Raw genomic sequence first — 27,756 nt, forward strand, 5'->3', positions numbered from 1 at the left:
TTATAATCTCCTGAGTGTGGTCATTCTATTTGTATAAATGTATCACTCTTGTATCTGAAACTAGGAATATGAAATATAACTCTGAGGGCCTATTGTAATTATGCAAAGTGTGGGCCACAAATGGTGGCTTGGAATCTTGATGGCTCCCATCAACCAGGACAATTGGTTGTAAATGGCTCTGTTGACTTGGAAGCCTTCCTGTGAGTCAGGCCAGGAAGAATGAAGACTTGGGGGGGTCTCACAGGACATGTGACCATGTCACCTGGTACTGGAATCCATTTAGAAGAGGGGGTAGGAACCCAGAAAGACAAAGGATTCCCGCCTTGGGCCAAAGCTATTAAAGGGGGTGGAACAGAACAAAGGGGGTTGCCAGTCATGAGAAATCCCGTAGTTACCACCTGAGCTGGAGCGAACAAGGACTGTACCGGGGGGGAAGGATTGGGCCCAGACAAGGAAGGAGTCTAGTCTGTGAAAGAAGCTTATTGGAACATCGCTGAGGGTGAGATTTACCTGTATTCAGTTTCTTAAATGTATTAGGCTTAGATTTGCATGTTTTGTTTTATGTTTCTTGGTCCCTTACTTTGTTCTAAGAAAAGGAGGACTTGTGGCACCATAGAGACTAACCAGTTTATTTGAGGATGAGCTTTAGTGCATTCAGTGGAAAATGAATACATCCGATGAAGTGAGCTGTAGCTCACGAAAGCTCATGCTCAAATAAATTGGTTAGTCTCTAAGGTGCCACAAGTACTCCTTTTCTTTTTGCGAATACAGACTAACACGGCTGCTACTCTGAAACCTTACTTTGTTCTGTCTGTTATTACTTGGAACCACTTAAATCCTACTTTTTATACTTAATAAAATCAGTTTCGTTTATTGATAAACCCAGAGTAAGTAATTAATACCTGGAGGAGCAAACAGCTGTGCATATCTCTCTATCAGACCCCGACCGAGATGGTGTGGGGCCGGAAGGGATTGATAGATCAACAGAGCGTCAGGAAGTGCTTCCCCACCAGCCAGCAACTCGTTCGACCTCCCCCGGCAAGCCAGCCAGGAAACGTTTGCTCCCCCGGGGCAGCTGCAGACGGGGATCAAGTCGCCCCCGAACCGTCTCTGTGCTCAGCTAAGCAGCCGGAGCTCCTGCCGTCTGTCGCCCCCAGGAGCTTCTGAACCCGTCGGTCGTTGTCCCGGCTCTTCTTTGACCCTTCGATTGACCAGTGGGCCCCAGAACCAGCCCCAGGCTCCCAGCAGCGTCCCACCAGGGCCAAACACAGGGGAAACCACCTCTCTGCTCCTGCTGGAGATTCCCCCGTTCTGGGGCCTCGTGCTGGGCGTTCCTGGGGGGCAGAGCTCCCCTCCCCGCTGCCCCAGCTCCCTCCATGGGGTTCAGGGAAGCAGCAAACTGAGCGTTGGCCATGCCATTGAGGGAGGGGCGCGGGGACAGCTGCGCCAGGGAGACGTGTGAGGGGCTCTCTTCTGCTTCTAGCTGTGCACCCCCCTTTGCTCCCGGGAGCTACAAATGCAGTCCCCCCACTCCCCAGCGAATAACAGACCAGCCTCAAGGAGCAATGGGGCCTTTTCCCCTTGCTGATGGCTTCCTTCCCCACGGTGACGCCCCTGCTGGAGGGGAAGGGGCTGTGACGAAGTGGGACTGTTCTTAATGTTTCCTCTGAATACTGTAAGTGTGCCTCAGTTTCCCCTAGGCATTTCTTAAGTCTCTAGGTGGTGGGATAAGGGGTGTAATTGTTGCAGAGCAAAGGGCCAGGGTACATAAATGGCTGACACCCTGTTTCCTGGCCACTGATGGCCTGGGCCCTTCCCCCCTGCAAGGTGAGAGCTAAAGGGTTGGAGAACAAAGGAATCAGGTGCCCTCCTGGCCCAGGAAAGGGACAAAGCCCAGAGGAGGAGGGACTGGAGGGAGTTTTGGTTTGGGGCTGGCTGGGACATGGAGTGAAGGGCAGACGTGGTTGTCTGGCTCACTGCCCCCCAAAATGCACCCAGCTGAGGGGTCCGGTTCTCTGCACCTACAAGCTCTGTGTTAGACCATGTCCCTGTCGTCTAATAAACCTTCTGTTTTACTGGCTGGCTGAGAGTCCCGTCTGACTGCGGAGTTGAGGGGCAGGACCCTCTGGCTTCCCCAGGAGCCCCGCCTGGGCGGACTCGCTGTGGGAATCGCAGGGAGGGGCAGAGGAGGCTGAATGCTCCGAGGAAGGTGGAAGCTGCATGAGCTGTGTGTCCTGAAGTCAGGCTGCTCACAGAAAGGAGACTTCCCCAGAGTCCTGACTGGCTTCATGGGGAGCAGTTCCAGAGCATCGCCCGGGGACTCCGTGAAAGGGGGGCCAGGGCACTGGCCCCCCCTGGTTTCCCCCCGCCAGCGCCTCAGCCAGGAGAATGGGAGCACTCGGCGTCTCCACCCTCAGGGGAGGTAATGGCACCCGCTCTCCGGGCCGGGTCAGAGGTCAGACCGGGTCCCCCACCCCTAGGGGCCTGATGGATCCCAGTGCGGCTAAGGGAGGGGGTCTGACAGCGCCCTGCGTGGTTAAGAGGAGGGGGTCTCAGCAGACCCTTAGCGGGCTGGGGGAAGGGTCCTGGATCTGGCCTCCGGGCGCTGCTGGGATTGGGCCCGCCCCGTGCAGTCATTACTGACGTGCAGACCCAGGCGCTCTCTGCAGGGCAGGATCCATCCCCCTGCCCCCGCTGTGCAGATCGGCAGTGACAGGCGCGCGATGGCAGTGGTGGGATAAAGCGCCCAGGGGGCCGGGGCAGGCGTGGGGGGGGCGTCAAACCCAGAGATGGAGCTGGGAAAATGCACGGGGAGGCACAAAGGGCATCGCGCCAACTCCCAGGCTGCTCGGCTCCCTGGGCAGACACCCAGCCACTGCAACCCACGCTCGACTGCTGCCCCCGGCAGCCTCCCCCGCTCCCAAACTGCCCCCCGCCCCATGCAGAGATGAAGCCTGCGCCGTCACCGAAGCCGGGGAGAGAGGAGCTTGGGGTCAAAACGCCGGCTGGGAGTCTAGACCCCCGGGCTCCATCCCAGCTCTGCCCCAGGCCCCGCTGGGTGGCGAAGGGCAAGTCCCTGCATCTCTCTGGTGCTCAGCTGCCCAATCTGTAATACAGGGATAGCGAGACTGGGAGCTCCTGCAGGCAGACGCTGCATCTCACCCCGGCGTGACGGGGCCCTGATCTCGGCTGGGGTCTGGGCAACGCCCAGGGCTGCTTACGGTGTTTTGGCCACTTTCTGCCACCTTTACTCCCCGGGGACAGATGCTGGTTTCCCATCCGCCTGTACTCCACTCCCCAGTCTATTTAGTCTCCCCAGCCTGGCAGCTCTTTGGGGGCAGGTTTCTTTTCCACCTTATGGTCCCTGTAAAGGCCCTGGTGTTCCACGCCCTGGTGAGACGAGTGTGACGGGTTCGGTCACAGAGACCCCCTTGGGACTGTTGGAATTACCTCTGAGCCCTGCCTTGATATGCTACCGCTCTGCAACACAGACCCAGGTCTGGTCCACGCCCCAGAGCTGCAGACTTAACTGAAAACTGATCAGCAAGTTACTTATCTCCAGCTCCCAGACACCCAGCTCCCAACGGGATCCAAACCCAAATGAATCCGTTTTACTCTGCATAAAGCTAATACAGGGTAAACTCATAAATTGTCTGCCCTCTATAACACTGATGGAGAGAGATGCCCAGCTGTTTGCCCCCCCAGGCATTAATCACTTATTCTGGGTATATTAATAAACCAAGGTGATTTTATTAAGTGTAACAAGTAGGATTTAAGTGGTTCCAAGTAATAACAGACAGAACAAAGTAGGTCACCAAGCAAAATAAAACAAAACAGGCAAGTCTAAGCCTAATACATTAAGAAACCGAATACAGGTAAATCTCACCCTCAGCGATGTTCCAATAAGCTTCTTTCACAGACTAGTTTCAGAGGGGCAGCCGTGTTAGTCTGTAGCAAAAAGAACAGGAGGACTTGTGGCACCTTAGAGACTAAAAAATGTATTTGGGCATAAGCTTTCGTGGGCTAAAACCCACTTCATCTTATGCATGGAGTGGAAAATACAGTAGGAAGATATATATACATAGGGAACATGAAAAGACAGGAGTTGCCATACCAACTCTAACGAGACTAATCAATTAAGGTGGGTATTGTCAGCAGGAGGAAAAAAAGCTTTTGTAGTGATAATCAGGATGGCCCATTTCAAAGAGTTGACAAGAAGCAAGTGAGTAACAGTAGGGGGGGAAATTAGCATGGGGAAATAGTTTTCTGTCCACACATCTATTCAGGGGACACCATCATAGGGCCTAACCACATCAGCCACATTATCAGAGGCTCGTTCACCTGCACATCTACCAATGTGATATATGCCATCTTGTGCCAGCAATGCCTCTCTGCCATGTACTCTGGCCAAAGTGGACAGTCTCTACGCAAAAGAATAAAGGGACACAAATCTGACGTCAGGAATTATAACGTTCAAAAACCAGTCGGAGAACACTTCAATCTCTCTGGTCACTCAATTACAGACCTAAAAGTAGCAATTCTTCAACAAAAAAACTTCAAAAACAGACTCCAACATGCAGAACTGGAATTAATTTGCAAACTGGACACCATCAAATTAGGCTTGAATAAAGACTGGGAGTGGATGAGTCATTACACAAACTAAAAACTATTTCCCCGTGTTAATTTTCCCCCCTACTGTTACTCACACCTTCTTGTGAACTGTTTGAAATGGGCCATCCTGATTATCACTACAAAAGTTTTTTTTTTAGCCCACCTTAATCGATTGGTCTCATTAAGAGTTGGTATGGCAACCCCCATCTTTTCATGTTCTCTGTGTATATATATCTTCCTATATGCCAGATAAAGAAGTGGGTTTTTTACCCACGAAAGCTTATGCCCAAATAAATCTGTTAGTCTTTAAGATGCCACTGTACCAGGTCACATGTCCTGTGAAATCCCGGCCTCCATTCTTCCAGGCCTGACTCACATGAAGGCTTCCAAGTCAACAGAGCCATTTACAACTAATTGTCCTGGTCAATGGGACCCGGCAAGATTCCAAGCCACCATTAATGGCCCACACTTTGCATAATTACAATAGAACCTCAGAATTAACAGAAAGAAAAGGAGGACTTGTGGCACCTTAGAGACTAACCAATTTATTTGAGCATGAGCTTTCGTGAGCTACAGCTCACTTCATCAGATGCAGAGTTCCATCCAATGTAGCCCACGAAAGCTTATGCTCAAATAAATTTGTTAGTCTCTAAGATGCCACAAGTCCTCCTGTTCTTTTTGCGGAAACAGACTAACACGGCTGCTACTCTGAAACCAGAGTTAACTTTATATTTCTAGCTTTAGATTCAAGAGTGATACATTTATACAAATACATTTATAATCACACTCAGTAGATTATAAGTTTTGTTTTGATACCTTTAGAGACCTTTTGCATAAAGCATATTCCAGTTACAGCATATTTACACTCATTAGCATATTTCCATAAAACATTATGGAGAGCAACATCACAGCGAGACGAGACAGACCCCAGGGTCAAACCTGCCGAGCTCGCGGCAATCTCTGTTAGAGACCGGGGTGAGAGCAACGCTGGGGCGGAACTGCTGCCGGGGGCTCTTCGAGCATGGACCCAGCTGGGCCAGCGCCTGGCAGAGAGCTGGGTAAATGGGCTCATCCCTGTGTTCCCAGCTGGGCAAGGATTGCGATTGCCTTGGTCTCTAAGGTGCCACAAGTCCTCCTTTTCCTTTTTGCAGATACAGACTAACACAGCTGCTACTCTGAAACTTGGCCGGAGCCCCTCACCCTAGAGCCCAGCCTGCAGCCCAGAGCTTCAGCTGTGCTGGAGCAGATCCTGGGGAAGGAGACACTCCCCGGTGGGTTCTTCCAAGAGCCAAGCCCCTCACTGACAGCTCTGCACTTCATTTCTGGCCTGAGCTCATCTCGCTCTAGGGACCGGCTGCTGCCTTCGCCCAGCTCCAGGCCTGGAGTTCATACCCAGGCTGGGCCACAGGCCACTGCGTGCGCCATCCAGCACCCTGCACGTCCGACGCTGCGCACGCAGGGAGTGCTGCCCCGAAGCGGCTCGCTCAGTGCCAGGCCCAGGCAGCGAGGCTCTTGCCGTCTCAGGTGCTCCCGTACCCAGAGCCGGAGAAGCTGACGCCGTTAGCCACAGGCTCCAGTCCCTCTGAGTCTGCGGCAGGGGGAGGGCCCTCGGCAAGTTCCCCATGCTGGGAAGGAGCCTGGCTGGCCTGAGAGCAGCCCAAGGAGCTGGCTGCTTCATGGGTCTTTCCGTCTCCCTTGGAAGGGTCAGGATGCAGCGGAGCAACAGGGTGGATGGGCCGATCCTCCCCCGCCCCCTGCTCCGGCCCCGCAGGGCAGGATCCTCGGACTGTTTCGGAACTGAACGGGTCCCTGTCGTCCTGGCGCCAGGATTCCCTTCAAGGGACAGACGCCAGCCAGGCAGAGCCTGCTGCGGACGCTCTGGGCTGAGCGATGCAGGAGTCAGCCTGGCCCCTTCTGGCCTGGGAATGCCTGGACAGAACGCACGGCCAGCCAGGCCCGCTGGGGTCTGCCATCCTGCCAGGAAGAGTAAATCAACGGCGTCTGGCCAGGCCCCCAGCCCAAGCCAACCCCCGGCGCGCTCAGGTGGACTTAACCCATCAGAGGCCACAGGCAGGTAGGGAGCCATGTTTATCTGTCACTCGCCTGCCCGCGCCCACAGACCCGTCCCCAAGCACTCGTCTGCCTGGCGGCCTGGAAAACACCAGCGCACGGGGCTAATGCGGTGGACGGCGGAGGAAGCAATCGGGGAGAGAGGCAGAAATGGACGAGCGTTGGGGGTGGACAGAGAGAGGATATAGCTGGGGATGGATGGACAGAGGGGGATGCACACGCAGACTGCCAGCAGGGTAGATACAGAGACGCACAGGGTGGGACCCAGCCTCCGGCCCCACACTCTCCCTGTGCCACAACCTCCGACCCGATAGGGAACCCAGTCCTCCCCAAAAGGGGCTGGAGGAATAAATTAAAGCCTGGAATGGGACCTTCCCCAGCCGCAGCGTCTGCCCCCAGCCGGAGATGTGTTAGCCAGCTGGCTCCTGGCCAGGCCCTCCCGGGTTCAAGAGCAGCTGCAGGGGGGAGGGGGGGGCTGTCAACCTTCAGCTCATGGCAAGGAGCATCTCTGCCCTGCCTTTCACCTTCTGCAGCCATGGCGCGGGAGTGGCCGGCTGCACAGACAGATGGTGCTTGGGGCAGGGATGCAGGGGGATCGCAGGGTCTTCTTGTCCCGTGGGCACCGACCAGGGCCACAAGGCAAAAATAAATAACACCCTTCACCTGGGGCCAGCCAGGGCAGCCACCTGGCAAACACCAGCCCAGCAGAAACACAAACCTGCCTCCCAGCCGCCAACTCCACGGGGAGAAGGGGAAACGCCGGGTCACAGACACGCACCGTGCGGCTCTGGGCTCTCCTGGCTGCGGGCAAAGGGGCACCGTGCCCCGGGCTGGCGACAAGCGGCCCCCCCTTGGCACACCCCCCATCTCCGGCTGGCAACCCCGGCGGGCCGTGGGCACCCAGAGCCAGCGCCCGGCTGGCACCCTGGGGTGGAGCCACTCCACGCACCCCACACTGCAAGGGGGGGCTTCCCCCATCCCCCGTCCCCGGCCACCTGCCAGCCTCTGCCCCCCGCCAGCCCCCCGCATGCCCGCGGCGCCGGACTCACCCCGGCCCCGCTCCCGCAGCCGGCCGCGCGGCAGCATCCAGGCCCGGGGCGCGCTGCAGAGCGCACGGCCGGGCAGCCCCGCCGTCACCGCCGCCCCCGCGCCCGGCCAATCCCCGCTCGGCGGCGCAGCCTCCCCCCGTCCCCGCCCGGCCGGAGCGGGGAGCGAGCCGCGGGGCCGGGGCCGGGGTGCGGGGAAAGGGGGGGAGGGGCGCCGGGGTGCAGCCTGCAGGATGCCTGGGTCCTATTCCTGCCACACGCCGGGCGCAGCCTCCTCCCCTCCTGCGCTGGGGGTTTAGCTTGTGAGACCCTGCCAAGCCGGGACCGGCCCCTGGGGGGTCTGGGCAGCGCCCGCCCCGCCGGGGCCCCGATCTCGGTCTGGGCAGCGCCCGGCCCAGTGGGGTTCTCGGTCTCAGTCGGGGCCTCAAAATTTGGATTGTTTATTTACAATTTTTTTCATACACGAATTTTATGAGCCCAATATCAGTGGAATCAAGTCTCCACAGGAGGGAGGAGTTTGCCCCTTCTCGATTTATGGGGTGTTATAATTAGCACCCTGGTACCCCAGGAGCGCACCAGGGACCCGGGCCGAGGACAGAAACTGTTTTATTGGGGTCTGGTTTGTATGGTTTCCGCTCTGCCCCTGCGACGGGTTCTGGTCAGTGGGGAATGTGAGCACTTTGCAGGGTCAGGGACATGGGGCTGAATTAAGATAATCTGGGTTGCAAGGTCCATCCGACCTGGGCCTCCCTGCCCCCCTCCCATGCTGTAGCCCTGTCCTGGCCATGGCCCCTGGAGCCCTTCACCCCTCTTCCAGCTACTGTTCCAGGCTCTCTGCAGACTCAGGAAGGGGGAGGGTGGATGGAATTGTGGGCAATAAAAGGACAATGGCCCCGATTCCCCACCTCCTCTGGAGCCCGGCGTCCAGCTCTGGTCCCCTGTGGTCAGGAGAGGGTAACTCAAGCTGGACCCGGCGCAGAGGAGGGCGCTGGGAGGCTGTGGGGAACAGAGCACTGAGCCAGGGAGGAGGGATCGGTTTGCTCGCTGGAAATGCCTCCAGGGGAACCGCTCTAGCCGCAGGCAAAAAGGCAGCAGCCCAGGGCCTCCAGGCCAGATGGCAACGATGCTCCGATTTGGCCTGGACACACATGGCCTAGCTGGAGGGGCACCCGAGGGCCTCCCCCCACTGCGGGTTCACCACACGCCCTGGTGAGGGACCTCTGTTCTTGGCAGCAGGAGGGGGCTGCCTAGGGCGGCAGAGCTGAGCAGCCTCTGGGGAGCGCACCTGCGGCTAACGGACCAGAAGAAATGGGAGGAACCCGGCCAGGAGTCGGCTGAGCCTGGAGCTGGGGAGACGGTTTCAAGTCACGGGAGGAGGGAGGTTCCTCCAGACAGGAGCAGGGCGGCAAACAGAACGGCTGGTTTGAAGATGGAGTTTGATGAGTTTCTGAGTCATTGTGCCTGGTTCTCTGAAAACACTGGCTCAGCGTCCTGGCCCGGCCAGCTAACCATCCAACCCACGGGCCAAATTTGGTGAATCCTGGTCACGTGCCACCCAAGGCATGTGGTGCATATGCTAAGAGGTGGGCAGCAGCCGCCAGAAAAGCCACCCGTGCTAGGAGCCATTAGGGAAGGGAGAGATGAAAATATCATATTGCCTCTAGATTAATTCACGGTACGCCCGCATGTGGACTACTGTGTGCAGATGTGGTTGCCCCACCATTTCCATATGAGGAGAGAGTAATAAGACAGGGACTTTTCATCTTGGAAAAGAGACGACTAAGGGGGGATAGGATTGAGGTCTTTAAAATCATGACCGGTGTGGGGAAAGTAAAGAAGGAAGTGTTATTTACTCTTTCTCATAACACAAGAACTAGGGGTCACCAAATGAATTTAACAGGCAGCAGGTTTAAAACAAACAAAAGGAAGTATTCACACAACGCACAGCCAACCTGTGGAACTCCTTGCCAGAGGATGTTGTGAAGGCCAAGACTATCAACAGGGTTCAAAAAAGAACCAGATAAGTTCACGGGGGATGGGTCCCTCAATAGTTGTTAGCCAGGACGGGCAGGGATGGTGGCCCTAGCCTCTGTTTGCCAGGAGCTGGGAATGGGCGACAGGGGATGGATCACTGGATGATTCCCTGTTCTGTTCATTCCCTCTGGGGCACCTGGCATTGGCCACTGTCGGAAGACAAAACACTGGGCTGGATGGACCTTTGGTCTGACCTGGTCTGGCCATTTGTATGTTCTTATGTTAAAAAAGACATGTTGAAATTGGAAAAAGTTCAGAAACAGGTAACAAAAATGATTAGGAGTATGGAACACACACCCAGCAGCCTGGCCCCTCTCTTGTGCCCTGGCTGGCCCCTCACGGGATAAGCAGGAAGGTCCTCTCCTGGATCAGTGACTGGTTAAAAGACAGGAAACAAAGGGTAGGAATAAAGTCCTATTTAACATATTCATAAATGATCTGGAAAAAGGGGTAAACCATGAGGTGGCAAAATTTGAGGATGATACAAAACTACTCAAGATAGTGAAGTCCCAGGCAGGCTGTGAAGAGCTACAAAGGGACTCTCAAAACTGGGTGATGGGGCAACAGAATGGCAGATGAAATTCAGCATTGATAAATGCAAGGTGATGCCCATTGGAAAACATGATCCCAGCTACACGTGTACAATGGTGGGGTCCGAATTAGCTGTTACCACTCAAGAGAGATCTTGGAGTCACTGCGGCGAGTTCAAAACGTCTACTCAATGGGCAGCGGCAGCCAAAAAAGCGAACAGACCACCGGGAACCATTAGGAAAGGGACAGATAATAAGGCAGAAAACATCCTATTGTCTGGCGGCTTGAATCCTGCCTGCAGATGTGGTCGCCCCATCTCAAAAAAGGTAGATTGGAATTGGAAAAGGTTCAGAAAAGGACAACAGCAACGATCGGGGGCTGGAACGGCTGCCGCATGGGGAGAGATGAATAAGACTGAGACTGTTCAGCTTGGAAAGAGACAACCAAGGGGGGGGATAGGATCGAGGTCTGTAAAATCATGACCGGTGTGGGGAAAGGAAAGAAGGACGTGTTATTTACTCCTTCTCATAACACAAGAACTAGGGGTCACCCACAACATTACTAGGCAGCAGGATTAAAACGAACCAAAGGAAGTATTGCTTCACACAACGCAAACCCATGGAACTCCTTGCCAGAGGATGTTGTGAAGGCCAAAAGTATAAATGGGTTCAAAAAAGAGTGAGATGAGCTCCTGGAGGATCGGTCCATCCACGGCTATTAGCCAGGATGCTGAGGGACACAGCCCCATGCTCTGGGTGTCCCTAGATCTGTGACTACCAGAAGCTGGGAGTGGACGACAGGGCAGATCACTTGATAACTGCCCTGTTCTGTTCATTCCCTCTGGGGCAGCTGGCACCGGCTGCTGTCAGACACAGGGCACTGGGCTGGGCCGGCTATTGCCCTGACCCCGTCTGGCCGTTCCTGTGCTCCCAGGGGCGTGACAATACCCCGTGGTAAGGGCCGGACTCGATGACCCAGGACGGCTCCGGTCCTGAGCTCCGTTTGCACCTGTGACGCTTGGCACCGGCTCCAAACGGCCTCGGGGCACCCCCTCTTTGTCTGGGGGGCTCTGACTCCAGGGGGCTGGGCAGACGCAGGCAGGGCAGCATTCAGCTGGTGGCTTGCCTGGCAGGGGTCTCCGTTCTCAGCTGGGGACCCGGGGCCCTGGGCCCGCCCTGCCCCAGGGAGACGAAGCCGGTGGATCTGGTGCGGGCGGAAGGGCAGAGCTGGTCTCTGCAGGTGGGAGCCCAGAGACAGGCCGGGGGAGCTCGCCATGGGCCCAGCTCCAGCCAGCCGGGGGGCGGCACTGGGGGGCGGCGGGGACCTGAGCCCAGCCAGGCGCAGGCACATGCCCGGCCCGGGACAGGGCAGGGCCGGGGGCCGAGCGGGGGGCCGGCTCTGCTCGGCCCGGCCCCCGGGGTGGAGCCGCGCACGGAAGGGATTTAGCCGCACGGCGCGGCCGCGGCCGGGAGCCGAGCCGGAGCATGGCAGCCTGCAGGAACATCGTCATTTTCGGGGCCACCGGCATGACCGGCCTGGCGACCCTGGCGCAAGCCCTGCGGGCCGGTAAGAGGGCGCGGGGCGAGCCCACCCGCGAGAGGCCGCCGGCCGGGGCGGGCTGCAGGGGCGCCGCGGTGCCTGCGGGGACAGACAATGGCTGCGCGGGGCGGGGGGCGCTGGAGACCCCGGGGGGCGCTGGAGACCCCGGGGGGCGCTGGAGACCCCGGGGGGCGCTGGAGACCCCGGGGGGCGCTGGAGACCCCGGGGGGCGCTGGAGACCCCGGGGGGCGGAGCTGGCGCAGCTGAGCCGGGGCTGTTGGTTCAAATCCTGCCTCCGCCACTGACTCCCCGGGTCTCTGCCGGGGACGCAGTTTCCCCACCTCTGATTCGGGTAACGGACCCTCCCCTTGCCTCCTCAGACTGGGGCGGTTCGGTTCAGGGGCTGCCTCTTGCTGGGTCTGGGCAGGGCCCGGCCGGACGGGGCCCCGATCTGGGCCGGGGTCTGGGCAGGGCCCGGCCGGACGGGGCCCCGATCTGGGCCGGGGTCTGGGCAGGGCCCGGCCGGACGGGGCCCCGATCTGGGCCGGGGTCTGGGCAGGGCCCGGCCGGACGGGGTCCCGGTCTGGGCAGGGCAGGGCAGGCAAAGGCAGTTCTCCCGAAGCCCCCACATTCTGGGCAGGGGTAGGTGCTTCCAGCCCCTCAGGCTCCAGCCGACTTCTCGGTATCTGGGTGGGAAAGGCACATGTGAGCCAGAGAGATAAGTCGAGGGCGTTGGTATCAGGCGGCCGGGCCAGAAGCATCTGGACAGACCCAGCGCAAAGGGCTCGGTGGGACCAAGCCTGTTTTTAAACACCACTGTTGCACCCAGCTGGCGCTAGTGTAGACTGTCCTGGCGCTGGAGAGGTCGCCGCAGGGTGAGGGCCTCGCTGTCTGTGAGCACTCGGCTCAGCTCTGCCCCGACTCTGCAGAACTGGGCACGTCCCGTCACTGCCTGACTCCGTTTCCCCAGCTGCGGGGTGGGAGGGTGGCGCTGGGCCAGCAGCGAGGAACACTTTGTGGCCCCTCTGATGAGAGGGGCTATGAACCGGAGCCGGGTTTTCTCTGAGATCCCCCCTGCTCCAGCCCTGCTCACTCGGGGAGGTCGAACGCTGCCAGTGGCCCGACTTGCTGGCAGAATTTGCGGAGGGCCGCCAGTCCCCAGCACAAGTCTAGGTGCAGGAAGGGGACGCGTCCTTCGCTCCCAGAGGCTGCCCTCGTCTCCATCCCTGCCTCCGCATCGGCGATGGGTCCCCGAGCCCTGGCCCGAGCGGTGCAGGACCAGTGCTGGGTGAACCATGAGCCAGGCACCTCCCAAGGAGCCAGCAGGTGGGCGCTCAGCTACAGGACCCTCTGAGCGAGCGGCTGGGGCCGGGAACCCCGGTACTGCCCCGGGAAACGCTGCTGCCGTGAGGGTTGAGAGGGGACTGGATCGGGCTCTGTGGGCACCTCGGAGGGCAGGGCATCCAGGAGACAAAGGCAGAGCTGTTAGGTGGGTTACGGCAGCACCGGGGAGCCCCAGTCCTTGAGCCGGACCCTGCCGTGCCCGGCGCTGTACAGAGCACAACGGACGGGCCCTGCCCCACAGAACTGCCCAGCCAAGTGAGGGACAAGACCTGGCGGCTGGACACTGCAGCAGATTGGTACCTAAGTGCTGGAGCAAACGACCTGGGAGATGGGGGACCCCCAGCAGCGGGCACCTGCAGATCCAGCCCGAGCGTCTCTCTCAACAGCCCCCCTGCAGCGAGGCCAGCAGCTCGGGCTGGGTGCAACCCTCCGCCTTGTGCTACCACAAGGGCAGCTCAGGCTGGGGCCCTTCTGGCCTAAAACTCCCTGAGGCTGGCCCGATGCCAGTGGGATGCCCCCGTTCTGCCCACGATCCCCAGGCGGTGCCGTGCCTTGGAGACCCCGGGATTAAATCCTCGGGTTGACAGGCAGTAGTCGTGGATGAGATCCACACCTCGACTGTGTGAAATGCCACCCAGCGGGAGAGGGCCAGTCCGGACGCCTGGGTTCTCTTCCCCACTCTGCCAGTGACCCGCTTGTGACTTGGGCAGGTTCCTCCCCCTTGAGTCTCACTTCCTCAGGTATCCAACAGCGAGGAGCCTCCTTCAGCTTTTGTAGAATGGGAAGTGCTGTGCCAGACCTGGGATACCATTAACCCAACAAAACCATTTATACAGCAGGAGCTCCCTGAGGCCTCTTGTGCCGGGCGCTGCCCAGGCCCCGGCCGAGATCGGGGCCCCGTCGGGCCGGGCCGGGCGCTGCCCAGGCCCCCAGTGTGCGCTGGCATCACATGGACCCGGAGAGACTCAGTCTCTCTGTGGGTCTGGCCCCACAGCTCAGATGCCCCAAGACAGCAGAGCTCGCTGATCCTGCTGAGTCACAGCCCCCCCCCCCCCGTGCTGACTCACCACCCCATGGCCGGAGCGTGGGGGAGGAGGGGCAGTCTGCTCCTGCTGGCCCCAGGCCTGGCTCTCTGCTCCTCCTCAGGGGCCAGGGGTGAGGGGGTTAAAGCCCCTTTGCTGCCCCATATCCTGAGCCCTGCCTGGCTTCAGGGGTCAGGTATAGCCGCTACAGGGCTGCTCTAACTCCCGCTCCTCCCCCCTGGGCCCTGGGGGGCAGGGAACAGCCCACAGCGCAGTGTGCCCCGGCCACACCCCAATCAGCGGAGGGGGGCACAGATAGCCTGGGGCAGGGACTCTCGGTAAGGGGGGGGGTTCTCAAAGTGCCGACCTCCCTTCCCTCCCGGACGCCAGAACCTCCTTCCAACCCCAACACACGCAACCTAGTCACACTCCCCCCCCCTCGCCCCCCAGGGCAGCCCCACGCCTGCCCCCCGCCCAGCACCCTGCCCACCCCAGGATTGGCCTGGCAGCTCTGGAGGAGAAGCAGGGGGCTCGAGCTCCCACTCTGCTGGCATGGACCAGGTGCTGCAGGTGAGAGGTAGGCATGCGAGGGCGGGGTGCTGGGTCTCTGGCCGAAGCTCCCGCACCAGACGGGTCCCACTACCCAGCCAGAGACTGACAATAACTCCTGGCACTTTGCAGACTGCCCAGATTGGTGTCAAAGGGTTGTCCCCTGTGAATAGCCAGGGGAAACTGAGACACAGGGACGAGGCAAGGCTGAGTATCAGAGAGTATCAAAGCTGGGGAGAGAACCCAGGAGTCCTGGCTCCCAGGCTCCCACCTCCTGCTCTCACCACCAGCCCCCACTCCGCTCCCAGAGCCAGGGAGAGAACCCAGGAGTCCTGGCTCCCAGCCCCCCCTCTTTCTGGCATACACCCGAGGCTCCCCCGCCCCCACACTGTCTCTCCTCCTGGCAGGGTACCAGGTGACGGTGCTGGTGCGGGACCCGGCACGGCTGCCCCCGGAGCACCGGCCGGCACGGGTCGTGGTGGGCGACGTGCTGAACCCGCCAGACGTGGACAAGGCGATTCAGGGGCAGGACGCCGTGATCATCATCCTGGGCACCCGCAACGACCTGAGTACGACGCACCTCTCCTGCCCCCCGGAGCCCCTTGCCCAGCCCCCGCACCCCCCGCACCCCCCGCTCCCTCTGCCCCCCGGAGCCCCTCGCCTGGCCCCCGCGGCCCCTTGCCCGGCCCCTGCGCCCCCCTGCTCCCCAGGGCCCCTCACCCAGCCCCCACGCCCCCCTGGCCCCCTTGCCCAGCCCCCCCTGCCCTCCTCTCCCATCCCCCCAGGATCCCTTGCCTGGCCCCCATGCCCCCTGCCCCCCCAAGGGCCCCTCACCTGGCCCCCGCACCCCCCACTCCTCCTGCCCCCCAGAAAGCAGGGCCCCTCACCCAGCCCCCACACTCTCCCTGCCCCCTGGGGCCCCTGCCCTCCATGCTCCTCCTGCCCAGCCCAGCCCTGCACCCTCTGACCCACCCCCTTCACCCCCACAAAGCTCCCCCTGCCCCATCCTACACAGCCCCCATGCCCAACGCATCCCCCTACCCTTGGCACTCCCCGCTGCTGCACCCCCCCATTGCCAAAGCCCCCCTGACCCCTCTGCTCTCCTGTCCAGGCCCCACTACCATGATGTCCGAGGGCACCAGGAACATAGTGGCGGCCATGAAGGCCCACGGGATCCGGAAGGTGGTCGTGTGCCTGTCGGGTGAGTCCGTGGGGCACCAGCTGGGTGCGTGTCCCTGCCCACGTCTCCCTGGGCTACGCCTCTGGCCAGCGGGGGCCGGATTCCGGCTCGCTCCTTCCCTGAGACATGCAGCTCTTGGGCAGGGAGCTGCTCTCTGAGCACGCGGGGACCCTGCTGCTGCGCCCAAGAGACTGATGAGGCTTCTGATTCAGCCCCCCCACCCCGTTAGCAGCTCTGGTTTGCCAGGTTCTCATGCCAGCTCCAGGATTAGGAGAACGACAGGTCAGGTGGGAGCCCCAGCGGCCGGCCAGCCGGCCGTGAACTCTTCAGAGAAACCTGTTGGAATTGGCTCAGTGGGCTTCATCCAAACCCTCTGGCCCAGCGCCTGGGGGAGAGACCCCAGAGGGAGCCCTGGGGGGTTATCAGCGTCTCCCTCGTCACCGGCACCACCTGGGCGCATTGTGCTGGCCTGTCCCCGCCATGCAGCCTTCTGTGGCACACGCTGCCTCATGCATCTTTGGGGGGGTTTCACGCCCCTTTCTTTTCCGGGTCCTTCCTCCTCTGACGAGGGGGTTCCTAATCCCTGTGCCTCAGGTTCGGTAGCACGTCCGCCCCTTCGCTCCCTGGTGTCCTGGGGCCTTGCTGCCACCCCAACGTACTGTGCCCCAAGCCGGGAGAAACGAGCCCCTTGCAGCTGCTTAGCAGCTTCCTCGCGTGTGACGCCACAGGATCTGGGGTGACCCGCGTGAGGGCCACGGAGCCGGGTGCAACTATGCTACTGTCTGACAGGCCTTGTGGGGTCCTTACATCCCTGCCTTAATGGATACCCACGCCTCCCTGAGCGACCAGGACAGCTTCCCTGGGCACGGCCCAGACACCAGCGGCTTTACCTTCACATCCCTGGAGGCGGGGGGGGGGGCGAGCCCCACCTCTCAGCTGGGGGGACCAAAGGACCTGCCCAAGTTGTACAGAAAATCAGTGGGAAATGGGGAAAGAACCCAGGAGTCCTGGCTCCCAGCCCCCTGCTCTAACCAATAGACCCCACTCCGCTCCCAGAGCCGGGATAAGACCCAGGAGTCCTGGCTTTGCTTCCTCCCCTGTTCTGACTCTCCCCTCATGCCCCGCCCCTGTAGCTTTCCTGATGTGGGACCTGAAGAAGGTGCCCCCCAAGCTCCTGCCAGTGACGGAGGATCACATCCGCATGCACCAGATTCTGCAGGAGTCGGGGCTGGACTGCGTCTCCGTCATGCCGCCCCACATCGCCGGTGGGTAGGGGGCTCTGGCTGGGACCAGCTCTCTCTGCCAGTGCCTGGAAGAGAGTGGCAGGGTGGGCTCCCCCTCCAGGTCACAGGGGGCAGCGGATGGAGCAGGATACCCCCTCCCAGTTGGAGGGCTGGGCGCAGGCCTGTGTGGGGTGGGTGCCTCGGAGCGGGGCCCCACGCACACACCCCCGGGCGGGCTTGCCGGCCAAGCAGGGGGCTGGCACCGGAGAGGCCTTGGGAGGAAGGGGGGCCGTGACCCTCAGTACCGGCTATGTCCCAACCCGTCCCTCCCTCCCTGCCCGCCAGATGACCAGCCACTGACCGGGGACTACACGGTGACGGTGAACACGTCCGGCGGTGCCCGGGTCATCTCCAAGCACGACCTCGGCCACTTCTTCCTGAAATGCCTCACCACCTCGGAGTACGACGGGAAGAGCGTCTATCTCTCCAGGAACTACCCCAAGGTGTGAGGGCGCCAGGCCCCCGCTGGGAGCCACCCACCAGCCCTGCCCCTGCTGCTTGGATCCAGCCGCCTGCCGCCACTGAGCCGTAACCTCGCCGCCTGCTCCGGATCTGGGGGGCTCAGCCCAGCTCCAAGCCGCTATCGCAGCGCAAGTGTGGCTGGCTGGGCCCCTGGATAGGGGGCCAAATGAGCCAGAGTCTGGATTCAATTCTGTCCTCCACGGCCCCGGGCGGGAGAGAAAATTCCGCCTCCAGCCCCCCGGTGCCTTTCCGCAGGTCAATCCACCAAGCTCCTTCGGGGCCAGCGCTTGACCTCATCTGGGGAGCTGCCCTGCTAACCCCATGGCGACCCCTTGCGGCCGAGCCCAGGCCTCGGGATGCCTTTGATATTTGGCTGTGGCTTGCTTCTCACTGGCAGCAGGAGCTGCCATCCCCGCACTACGCGGGGACCAGTAAAGATTTCCTATTTTCTGAGACTGAATCGCACTGGTCTCTTTAATCCCTGAGCAGCCGGCTCCCCAGCGTGTGGGTTCTCTGTGGAGGGTCATTGCGGGATTAGCCTGTGCGACTCCTTGCCACTAGATTGCAATGGCGCCCTCGTTTAAACAAGGCTTGGATGAGCAGGAATAGCCAGGCCTCCAGATGCAGAGATTAAAACTACAACGGAGAATATGGGACAGTGGGCACCCCCGGCTGCAGGGAGAATATGGGACAGTGGGCACCCCCGGCTGCAGAGAAAATATGGGACAGTGGGCAACCCCGGCTGCAGGGCAGCATTGTCACATCATGCGCCCAGCACCTTTCCGCCCTGGATCTCAAAGCACTTCACAAAGATGAGCAGGACCATTATCCCCATTTTACAGCTGGGGAAATCAAGGCACAGAGCAGGAAAGTGACTTGCCCTAGCTGGGAATAGGCCCTAGGTGTCCTGTCTGCCCAGGCACCGTTCTAACCCTTGAGCTCAGGGGGTTCAAGCCTCCCTGGGGGCAGCAGCACCATGGGGTCTCTGGAGCTGCTGGCCTGTTGCAGACAGGATACTGGGCCAGATGGGCTCTGATGTGATCTGGGGGGGGATTCCTCAGCAGTAACCTACCCCCATACAGCTGTACAGATATTAGCCAATTAGCCCCTGGTGCCCTGCGTGGCAGGCAGGCATCCCCCCGTGCCGGAGGTGGCTGATGAGGTACGGGCTAGTCCACTAGGGATTGCTCTGGCCCCTGAGAACAATGGGCTCTGCTGGGGGCAGTGGTCAGACCACCGGCCTAGGGGCACTTGGGAGACTGGACCAATAACCATGTTTCCGAATTCTGTACACGGTGCCAGGCCTAGCCATGGAGACACACTGCTCCTCTGATGGGCTCTACACCCCAGGGAGCGCCTCAGCCAGGCTGCCAGCTGCTTAAAGGGATAGCACCCAAGTTCCATTTGGGGAAACCGAGGCACGGAGTGATGCAGTGACTTGCCCAAGGTCATAGGAGGAGGTGTTGGCATTGAAGCTGCGTCCATAGCGGGAGAACAAGGTGCTGTACCCAGCTGAGCCACTGTAACCAGATTGTTCAGACACTTTAAGGTGGGAAGGGACCCTGAGCGCCTCCCACCTGACCTGCCTAGCCCTGGCCTGATGTTCGAGCAGATCTCCCCGAGGGGCAGCCTGGGTGCGAGCCGCAGAGCTCCGGAGGGTTTAGGTGCCACCGCAGAGCACCAGCCTCCAGCTCGGCAGGCTCCGTTCAGCCCCTGGGCATACATGCTGCCACTTTGCTCCTGGCGTCCGTCCGGGCGCCTGTCTCCCGCCAGAGCCCCGAGCGATTCCCACGCCGGGGGACAGGGCGTTCAGCTGCGGGCCTCGCGGGCAGCGCCTGACCTGGGCAGGGGCTCAGATGCTGCCTCCGGGGTTGGGCCCCTAGACAAGTTCACAAAACACCAGCTGGGGTGGGGGGAGGAAGCTCTCCCTTGTGAGCTGTGGGTGGGGCACACCCCAGCAGGTGGGGGACACCTGGCTCCAGCTCCCACCACCTCTCGGGGAAATGGGGGGGACAGGGATCTGCCGGCTCTCAGATGACAGCCCTTGTTCCATTGCCGCACAAAGCATCTCACAGGAGGAAGGAAAACGGTGAGATTTTGGGTTTGGGGGCAGGCTGCTGCTTGAGAGATGACCTCACTCCTTCCCGAGACTGCCCCCGCCCCCCAGGAAACCTCGCTGGAGGCCAACAGGGCCGGCGTCTGGCCAGCGCCTGGCACCCTGGGCACCCCAGCAACAAACCACCTCCCAAGGGGCAGCTCCAGACCTCCTGCCCCATCGCCCGCGGGCCGGTGGAAGGCAGCTAGCCAGAGGGTGCAGCACAAACAACACACCTGTGCTGCCCGGCTTGTGTCCCGCAGCTTTCGCTCACCCATCAACGGGACAAGGCTCCCTGGGGTAGCAATAGCCCCACGTCACACGGGGACCGGCAGCAACAGGCCACAGAGCCCAGGGGGGGCCGAGGCATTAACCTTAGACTCACCAGATCACATCTCTCCAGCGCCAGGGAAAGAACCAGCAGGCCCAAATCCCCACTCCCCTCCCAGAGCCAGGGACAGAACCCAGGAGTCCTGGCTCCCCCCACCCCCTCTAACCACTGGCCCCCGTTCCCCTCCCAGAGCCAGAACCCAGGAGTCCTGGCTCCCCCCACCCCCTCTAACCACTGGCCCCCGTTCCCCTCCCAGAGCCAGAACCCAGGAGTCCTGGCTCCCCCCACCCCCTCTAACCACTGGCCCCCGTTCCCCTCCCAGAGCCAGAACCCAGGAGTCCTGGCTCCCCCCACCCCCTCTAACCACTGGCCCCCACTCCCCTCCCAGAGCCAGGGACAGAACCCAGGAGTCCTGGCTCCCAGCCCCCAACACAGTAACGTCCCTCAAACCCAGGAGTCCGGCTACTCGCTCACTCCCGGGTTGGCTGTTTCAGCCCTGGGGACGCGGGGGGGTCCCTAGGTCTGTGGGCGGGAGGCGATCGCAACCCCCCGAGGGGCGGGCCGGACACACCTGGAGCGGCCAGGTAAGTGCCCCGCCCGGCCAATCCCAGCCTCCCGAGGCGTCCGAACCAGCCAATGGGGCCGGGGCCGGCTGGGCAGGGAGGGAGCCCGCGGGCGGCCCGTGCAAACCCCAGGCCCCAACCCGGTAGGTACCGACCGCACCCCGGGCCCCATCGGGGGGCGCGATCTGGGCTCCGGGCTGGGCTGGGATTTTGCGCTGGGGCTGCAGCCCTGCAATGGGGGCTGGACCCCTCCGGGCTCACCCCTTATCTGTGTCACCCCAGAGCCCCTCCCCCCAGCAGCCCTGCAATGGGGGCTGGACTCCCCGGTTCACCCCTTATCTGTGTCACCCCAGAGCCCCTCCCCCCAGCAGCCCTGCAATGGGGGCTGGACTCCCCGGCTCACCCCTTATCTGTGTCACCCCAGAGCCCCTCCCCCCAGCAGCCCTGCAATGGGGGCTGGACTCCCCTGTTCACCCATTATCTGTGTCACCCCAGAGCCCCTCCCCCCAGCAGCCCTGCAATGGGGGCTGGACCCCTCCGGGCTCACCCCTTATCTGTGTCACCCCAGAGCCCCTCCCCCCAGCAGCCCTGCAATGGGGGCTGGACTCCCCGGTTCACCCCTTATCTGTGTCACCCCAGAGCCCCTCCCCCCAGCAGCCCTGCAATGGGGGCTGGACTCCCCGGTTCACCCATTATCTGTGTCACCCCAGAGCCCCTCCCCCCAGCAGCCCTGCAATGGGGGCTGGACTCCCCGGTTCACCCCTTATCTGTGTCACCCCAGAGCCCCTCCCCCCAGCAGCCCTGCAATGGGGGCTGGACTCCCCGGTTCACCCATTATCTATGCCCCCTGAGCCCCTTGCTGCAGTCCTGTTTCCCCCCCACCCCCGCAGCCCTCCCTATGAACTATATCTGCAGCTGGAGGCTGGCTGGGGGTGGGGGTGGGGGTGGGGGCGGGGGCGGCGCTGCGGGGGGGGGAAGGAACAGCAGGGCAGAGGGGTGTGCGTGGTGGGGGAGGGTGTGGGGGAGAGGCTGGGATGGGGTGTGGAAAGGGGGGTCACCTGTTCCCTCTAGGTGCTAGTGGAGAGAGGGGGTGGGGAGGGCTTGAAGCGGGGCTGGGGGGTGGGGTGGGGGAGGGGCAGTGGGGTTCCTGCTGGTGGAAGGTTGGGGGTGGGGGTGGGGAATCAGGTATGAATCAGGCTTTATAGTGTCCCAGTCCATGGGAGGGGGAGGGGTGCTCGTTGCTGGGGTGGAGCTGGCTTCCCGCAGGGCCCGCTGTCAGCCCAGGACCCCAGTGGCCTCTTGGCCCAGGGGGCGGGAACGGCCCAAATGATAGGCACCTCGGGGTTGGCTTAACCAGACCAGAAGCCGAGATTGCTGGCCCCAAATGGCTGGCGTCTCCCTTCAGCGCTTGCCAGGTTTGCCTGGGGGCCGGAGCCAGAGCCCAGATCCCCCGCTCGTCAGGAGCGACTGGGCTTAATTCAGTCGCTGCTCAGTCTGAACGCTGGCTCTGGGGGCAAACAGCTTCCACTTCTCTCCTTTACCCCATTCCTCTTCGGCAGGGCTGGCGGGCCAGTGCCGGCCCTTCCTGCAGGAATTGACCCAGCCGCTGGGAGCTGTGGATGATTGTCCCCCGGGGAGAGCGGCACTAGGATCTCCTTCCAGCTGGGTGGCGCTCGGGAGACCCAGGGCTGCTTCACACTTGGTTTGGCCAGCGACATTTGGCTTGGGGCTTTTCGCTGAGGTAGTTGGCGGGCGAGAGCCCTTGTGCGGACGCCGTGATCCTGGCAAAGTCCTTTCGCTGGGATGGCCAATCCCACTCGGAGGTGGGGAAAGCTCTCGCTGGTCTAAGCTCCTTGCACTAACTGGGAGGCTTTGCCAGGCCTGCAAATCTCCTTAGTGTAGACAAGGCTTAAAAATGCTCCGTTCCCCTAATCCGGTTATCTTGATGGAGCTCACTGAGCATGATTAAACCCCCAGGTCCTGTGGTCCGGCCTACACCCAGCACTGACGTGAACATAGCTACCAGCTACTTTGCTGCGGAGGGGTGTAAAAACGTCACACCCCAGAGAGACCCAGCCTAAGCCCCAGTGTAGACACGGCTAGATGGACAGTCAGTCCAGATCCACCTCTCGGGGGCTGTGATGATGTGACTCAGCAGGGAGGGGGGAGTGTTGACCTGGGAATGTGCCCTGGGGATGGGAGACCTGAGAGCCTGTCACCTGAGCCGGGAGGGGGAGGTAACACCTCTGCCCAGGAATGTGGACGGAGAGTGCAGCAGGGAACCTGCTGGGTGGGTTTAGTTTCCAGTTGGGGGCTGGGTGGAGGAACGCAGGGAACCCCAGGGCTGGGGTCTAAGCTCCCTGCTCCCCCAGAAGGACGTGATTGAGGGGTCCTGGTTGTACCCACAAGCTCTGTTTTGGACTGTGTTTCTGTTGTCCAATAAACCTTCTGTGTTACTGGCTGGCTGAGAGTCTCAGTGGATCCCAGGAAGAGGGGTGCAGGGCCTGGACTCCCCCACACTCCGGGACAGGGCGGAGTAACGACAGCGAGAGACCCCTCTGAGTCGGCTGTCGGCGTAGATGTGCCCTGCTGAGCCCCGGGCTACGCTGCACAGTTAGGTCGACACGAGGCAGCTCGCGCTGCCTGAACTCTGGAAGCGTCCACACGCAAACTTTGCTCCCGCTGACGTAACCGCCCCGCCCCTTAATAACTCCGCCTCCCCGCACGGCGCAGCATCACGGTCCACGCAGTGAGGTTGATGCGGGGTCAGCGTAGACACCGGCTGTTCCTGGCTCTCAGGAGCCGTCCCGCAATCCCCCACGCTCATGGCACAACCGGTGCCCACGCTCCTGGTGAGGCTGCGCACGCCGAGCCGGGAGCCGCGTGTAGACGCGCACACGTGGTGGAATGACTGTGGCGGCCGTATGCCACCGTACGGCCACTTCATTTTGTTGTGTAGACGTGGCCTGAGGCTAAAACTCAACCTGCTGCGTTCCTGCCTTACCTTCGCCCTGCTCGGTCCAGGCGATCCTTGACTTTTCTCAAGGTCCCGGCCTTGTCCTTGGCAGCGTTTGTCTCTTGGCTGGCTGCAGCGCGGGGATCCCCATCCCAGGTGCGCAGAAGTAACGTCCTCTGTTGCAGAGACGAAAAATCAGTGGTAGGAAGAGACTTGACTGAAATAAGCAGGCAGCTGGAGCATCTCTTGTGGCTAGTGACTTTGAGTGTTCGGCCAGCTGTTGCCAGATTTTCGGGGGGTGTCTGATATGGTTTGTAGAAAGACAATGCTGCAGTTTCTCTAACTCGCCCCCCACCCACCTCTTCCTTGCAGGGAGCGATGCCTGCGGGAGTGAAGCGCAAACTCTCGGCGAGGGAGGATGTCTCGAGCGATGCCGTGGCCCCTCAGGACGCCGAGCTGTCTGCGCAGCTGCGTCAGCATCTCTTCTACGCCACGGTGGACAAATTCAGGAAGGAATGCGTGGAGAAAAGGCCTAACCTACTCCGCCAGGTGCTGATCTGCAACACCCTCCACCAAATCCGGGAAGAGATGTGCCTGGAAAAGTGCCTCCTACCTGGCCTGAATGCCCCGGCTGTAACGCATCCACCTCCTGTCCAGACGGAAGTCCCCCCCGCATCTCTGGCCCGGGAGGTGAGATCCCGGCTCCAGGCAGCGAGCCAGCCTCCGAAAGGCCCGGGCGACACGGAGACAGCAGGGTTTGCCGCAGGCAATTGGTTTTCTGCAGCCTCTGCCGCCCCCGCCATCCTGGAGGCGCCGGAGCTGGTGCGGGATCCCGGTGGCCTGCAGGACTCGCTTGCAGACCCCGTGCCTGCTGTGGAAGAAGTGGAGCTGGTGCATCTCTTCGGAGCTGGCTCGTCCCAGAACCACCGGCAGCCAGACGCTGGAGAGAGCCACGGGCTGGAGACAACGGGCAGCCGCTGTGCGGCTCAGGAGCTGCGCCGGGGTTCTCCGGGAGACGCCGGGGCAACCCTGAGTCTGGGAACTGCTTTGGGGGGAGCGTGGCCACAGGCCAGCGCTGCTGATTCCTTCTTCAGGAGCTTTGAGACCCTCGACTCCGGCTACCTCAGCGACCTGGCCGGGAACGACCTGTTTTCCGACATCGACACTCTGGGCTTCGAGAGCTTCGGGGCAGAAGCGCCCGGCAGCTGGCAGCCCTCCCAGGCCAGCGGAGCCCCGGCAGAGAGAGACTGGCATGACCTCGACCACCTAATGGAGATAGTCGTGGGCTCCTAAGGCCGTGCTTCTCCTGCCCGTTCTCCGCGTACAGACACAGGCCGCTCAGAGTTTATTGTCTCAAGCGAGGAAGGCGGATAGCGTGCTGGTCGCTTCCTTCTCCTCTGACACCGCAGGACTGGCTCCGGCTGCTGGCATGGGTTGAAAACTCCTGGCTACCGCAGCCAGTCGGCCCCGACTTGCACGTGTGAGCCTACCTGTCCCATTGCCTCCTTCCTGCTGCTGACGGCTCCCGCCGGAGCTGAGAGTTGGAATCGCCGTCTTCCCGAAGACCGATTTGACTGTGTGTTAAGGCCGTAACGTTAGCGCCAAGAGGGAAGGCTACAAACAGAGGCAAGCGGCATCTCAGGTCATTGGCCGCCTTCCCCCATGAAATTCCCGGGCAGCGTCCGCCTTGGTAACGAGGTCTGCTAAACCGGTTCCCATCGGCACCTCTCTGGCACAGGCCTGTAACGCTCGGGCCCTGCACATCGCAACTTGCCGCTGGCTTTGCCGGCTGGGTCTATGTCCTGGTATGGTGTCAGATTTGGGAGCCAGCTTTGCTACGTCTTTAACAACAGGCTGGTCTTGCCCGAAGTGGCATCGGGAGGGATTTGGGTTATAGAATCCGTGGGGCTGGGATTCTCTCGGGAGTCTCTCTGAGCGACAGTCATTTAGCAAGATGTCTTTTAATCTCTCGTCCTTGTTCAGACTCTCGGGTGGGGCTGCGGTGCGACCCCTCTCCTGCAAGGAGGCTGCAGGAGCGCTGCACGCCTGCGTGGGATTCGTCCTGGGCAGACTCACACCATCAGAGTGACAGCAGCTGATCTACGGAGCCTTCGCTGCTGGCCTGCTGTCCCTCTGCCCCGAGACCACCGCTTGGTTCTTGCTCATGCCTCCAGCTGCCAGTCTTGCTGGGTTCAGGCAGCGAGCTGGCAAACAGCTGGGACTGGGGGGCTGTTCCCTGGATTCCTCTTCTGACACAATTTGTTGGCCGCAATATGTGACGTACGACGTACAACCACGTCCTTGTATCTGCACAAGAGTCAGTAACAGTCTGTCTCTGTGGCTCTGTTTGTAATATTTTCCCGAGCGTCACAGAGCTCCATGCTCTTTGCAGCAGGCTTTTGGGTGAAGTCTTGTCAGTGTTTCAGACCCAATCATTTGCAGCGACTGGCCTGGTTTTTAAAATACCGACGGGCCTGTTTTCTCTTGCAGTGGGAACCTCGGTGCTCTGCCCTCAGCCAGTCCAGATCTGTGGAGAACTGCAAAACTTCTTAAGATTCAGTTGTGATTTTTAATGATTTCTTCTTAGGCCTCTGGGCCAAACGAGGCAGGCATGATCATTGTGTTCTGGGGCCAATGCTGAGACACCAGAGAGGGCCGTGACTTACCCGGTCTCTAGCCAGGTCCCTTTACGGGGTCTCAAGTTGGGCACACACAAGTCACTGCTACAAGTTGCGGTTTCAGTTCTCTTTTGGAAGCCTGGAATGTTTTCGTGGGTTGCTCTGGTCCTGTACCCCGAGATCTTTGCCTGAGTTGCTCCGGGGAATATTACAAGCTCCTCTGGGGTGTAAATTTGGGGGTGGCGGCTGAGAATGCTTGAGAGGCCCAGCTTGCCTGCGTTTGGCCAGAGTTCTGCCTTCTCATTAGTCACAGCATGGAAGTTGACACAAGCAGCGTCATCTTGTCGCGCACAAGAGACTAGACCTTGAGTCTGATTTTCAGATCTGCTCGGCCCCCTCCCGGCTTCAGCCATCTTCCCTGGGAGCTGCAAGGTGCTCAGGTGTTCAGCGGATCTGGGCTGATCGTAGGGGTGTCTGCACTCCTGGGAATCTGGACTCAAGGAACCCAAAGTCCTAGTGGGTGTTAATGTTTCAGGAGAATACACTGAAATGTGAGATTCATGCCGGATGTACGTGCCCTTGGAAAATAAAGCGTTACCGGGGGGGTTTGCCACGTGTGTGAAGAGATGTCCATCTCCTTGGTGTACTGCTCGGCCGGTGCTGGGCGATCACAGTAGAATTGCACCTGTTCAGCGTTAGAATTATTAATCTGCTTTACTGTAAGCCATGGGCGGTGGACACTCTGTCCTGTCCGATGCCGGATGGTAACGGAACAAAAAGCAGACACCTTCTCCCAAAATCCTTGGTGCTGTTCAGAGATCTGTAGCCTGGCCGTTGCAATTTCCAGGTGCTGCGAAAGCTGCGTTCATGGTGGAACTCCCAGACATGCCCTGCAGTTTCGGGGAAAACTCCTGTTTAAATCGAGTTGGGGCTGAGTGCGGAGCAGGGCTCTGTGTGGGAAAGTGGATGCACAAGGAGATCTAGTAGCTTTTGTTCTTAACCAAAACTACGTGACCTTAACTAAAGCTGTGAGCTTCATTTATCTTGTAGCATTGTGTGTGTGCACATTTCAATCCCTAATTACTTGCAAGGTGCAAATTATGGTTTTTCATACCTGACAAGCTCAAATTGTGCCATAATCTGGGTATAAAGGATTCAAATATCAGTGTTAAGTCACCCACTCGTGGCACATGCCCTGAATCTGCTGAGAAACTGTAGGGCAAATGCTCCTTATGCAGATCTGCATAATTAAACTGTTGCTGTACCTGAATTGTTACAGTTTAAACTAAAGTGTCTTACACTGTTTGCCCCTCTTGTTAAACATGATTGAAGGGACTGTAGCTGTCTGCTCCGACAGATGGGCACATGTTGAAACAAACTATGCAGGCAAAACTATCACTGCGAGGTTAATTTAAACAGGACACTTCTTTACTTTACTTTGTGAATAAGAGTATCGGATCCATGGAGGAGGGAGCATTCTTCTTTCCCAGTGTGCCGATCGCATGGGAGTGTCTGAAGGGAG

At 60.3% G+C, this 27,756-nt stretch overlaps 3 protein-coding genes across 3 annotated transcripts in view; 2 read left to right on the forward strand and 1 right to left on the reverse strand.

Annotated features, from left to right (window-relative positions):
* SPTBN4 (spectrin beta, non-erythrocytic 4) overlaps positions 1-7,833 on the reverse strand; it is a 58,017-nt gene extending 50,184 nt beyond the window's left edge. Inside the window, exon 1 of the mRNA XM_078850285.1 lies at positions 7,731-7,833. The gene's annotated coding sequence lies outside the window, so the exon portion shown is untranslated. The remainder of the gene's footprint in view (positions 1-7,730) is intronic.
* Positions 7,834-11,706: 3,873 nt separating this feature from the next.
* On the forward strand, positions 11,707-18,126 carry BLVRB (biliverdin reductase B). Its single transcript, XM_073321871.2, has 5 exons — positions 11,707-11,858; positions 15,154-15,315; positions 15,858-15,947; positions 17,060-17,191; positions 17,495-18,126. The coding sequence occupies exons 1-5, from the start codon at positions 11,777-11,779 to the stop codon at positions 17,656-17,658; spliced, it is 630 nt and encodes a 209-aa protein (XP_073177972.1). The 5' UTR covers positions 11,707-11,776; the 3' UTR covers positions 17,659-18,126.
* A 3,722-nt stretch (positions 18,127-21,848) lies between these two features.
* Positions 21,849-26,847, forward strand: SERTAD3 (SERTA domain containing 3). The gene is made up of 2 exons (XM_078850137.1): positions 21,849-25,258; positions 25,600-26,847. The coding sequence occupies exon 1, from the start codon at positions 23,995-23,997 to the stop codon at positions 24,907-24,909; it is 915 nt and encodes a 304-aa protein (XP_078706263.1). The 5' UTR covers positions 21,849-23,994; the 3' UTR covers positions 24,910-25,258; positions 25,600-26,847.
* The last annotated feature ends 909 nt before the right edge of the window (positions 26,848-27,756 follow it).

The sequence above is a fragment of the Lepidochelys kempii genome, chromosome 23, assembly GCF_965140285.1.
Source record: "Lepidochelys kempii isolate rLepKem1 chromosome 23, rLepKem1.hap1, whole genome shotgun sequence".
NCBI lineage: Eukaryota > Metazoa > Chordata > Testudines > Cheloniidae > Lepidochelys > Lepidochelys kempii.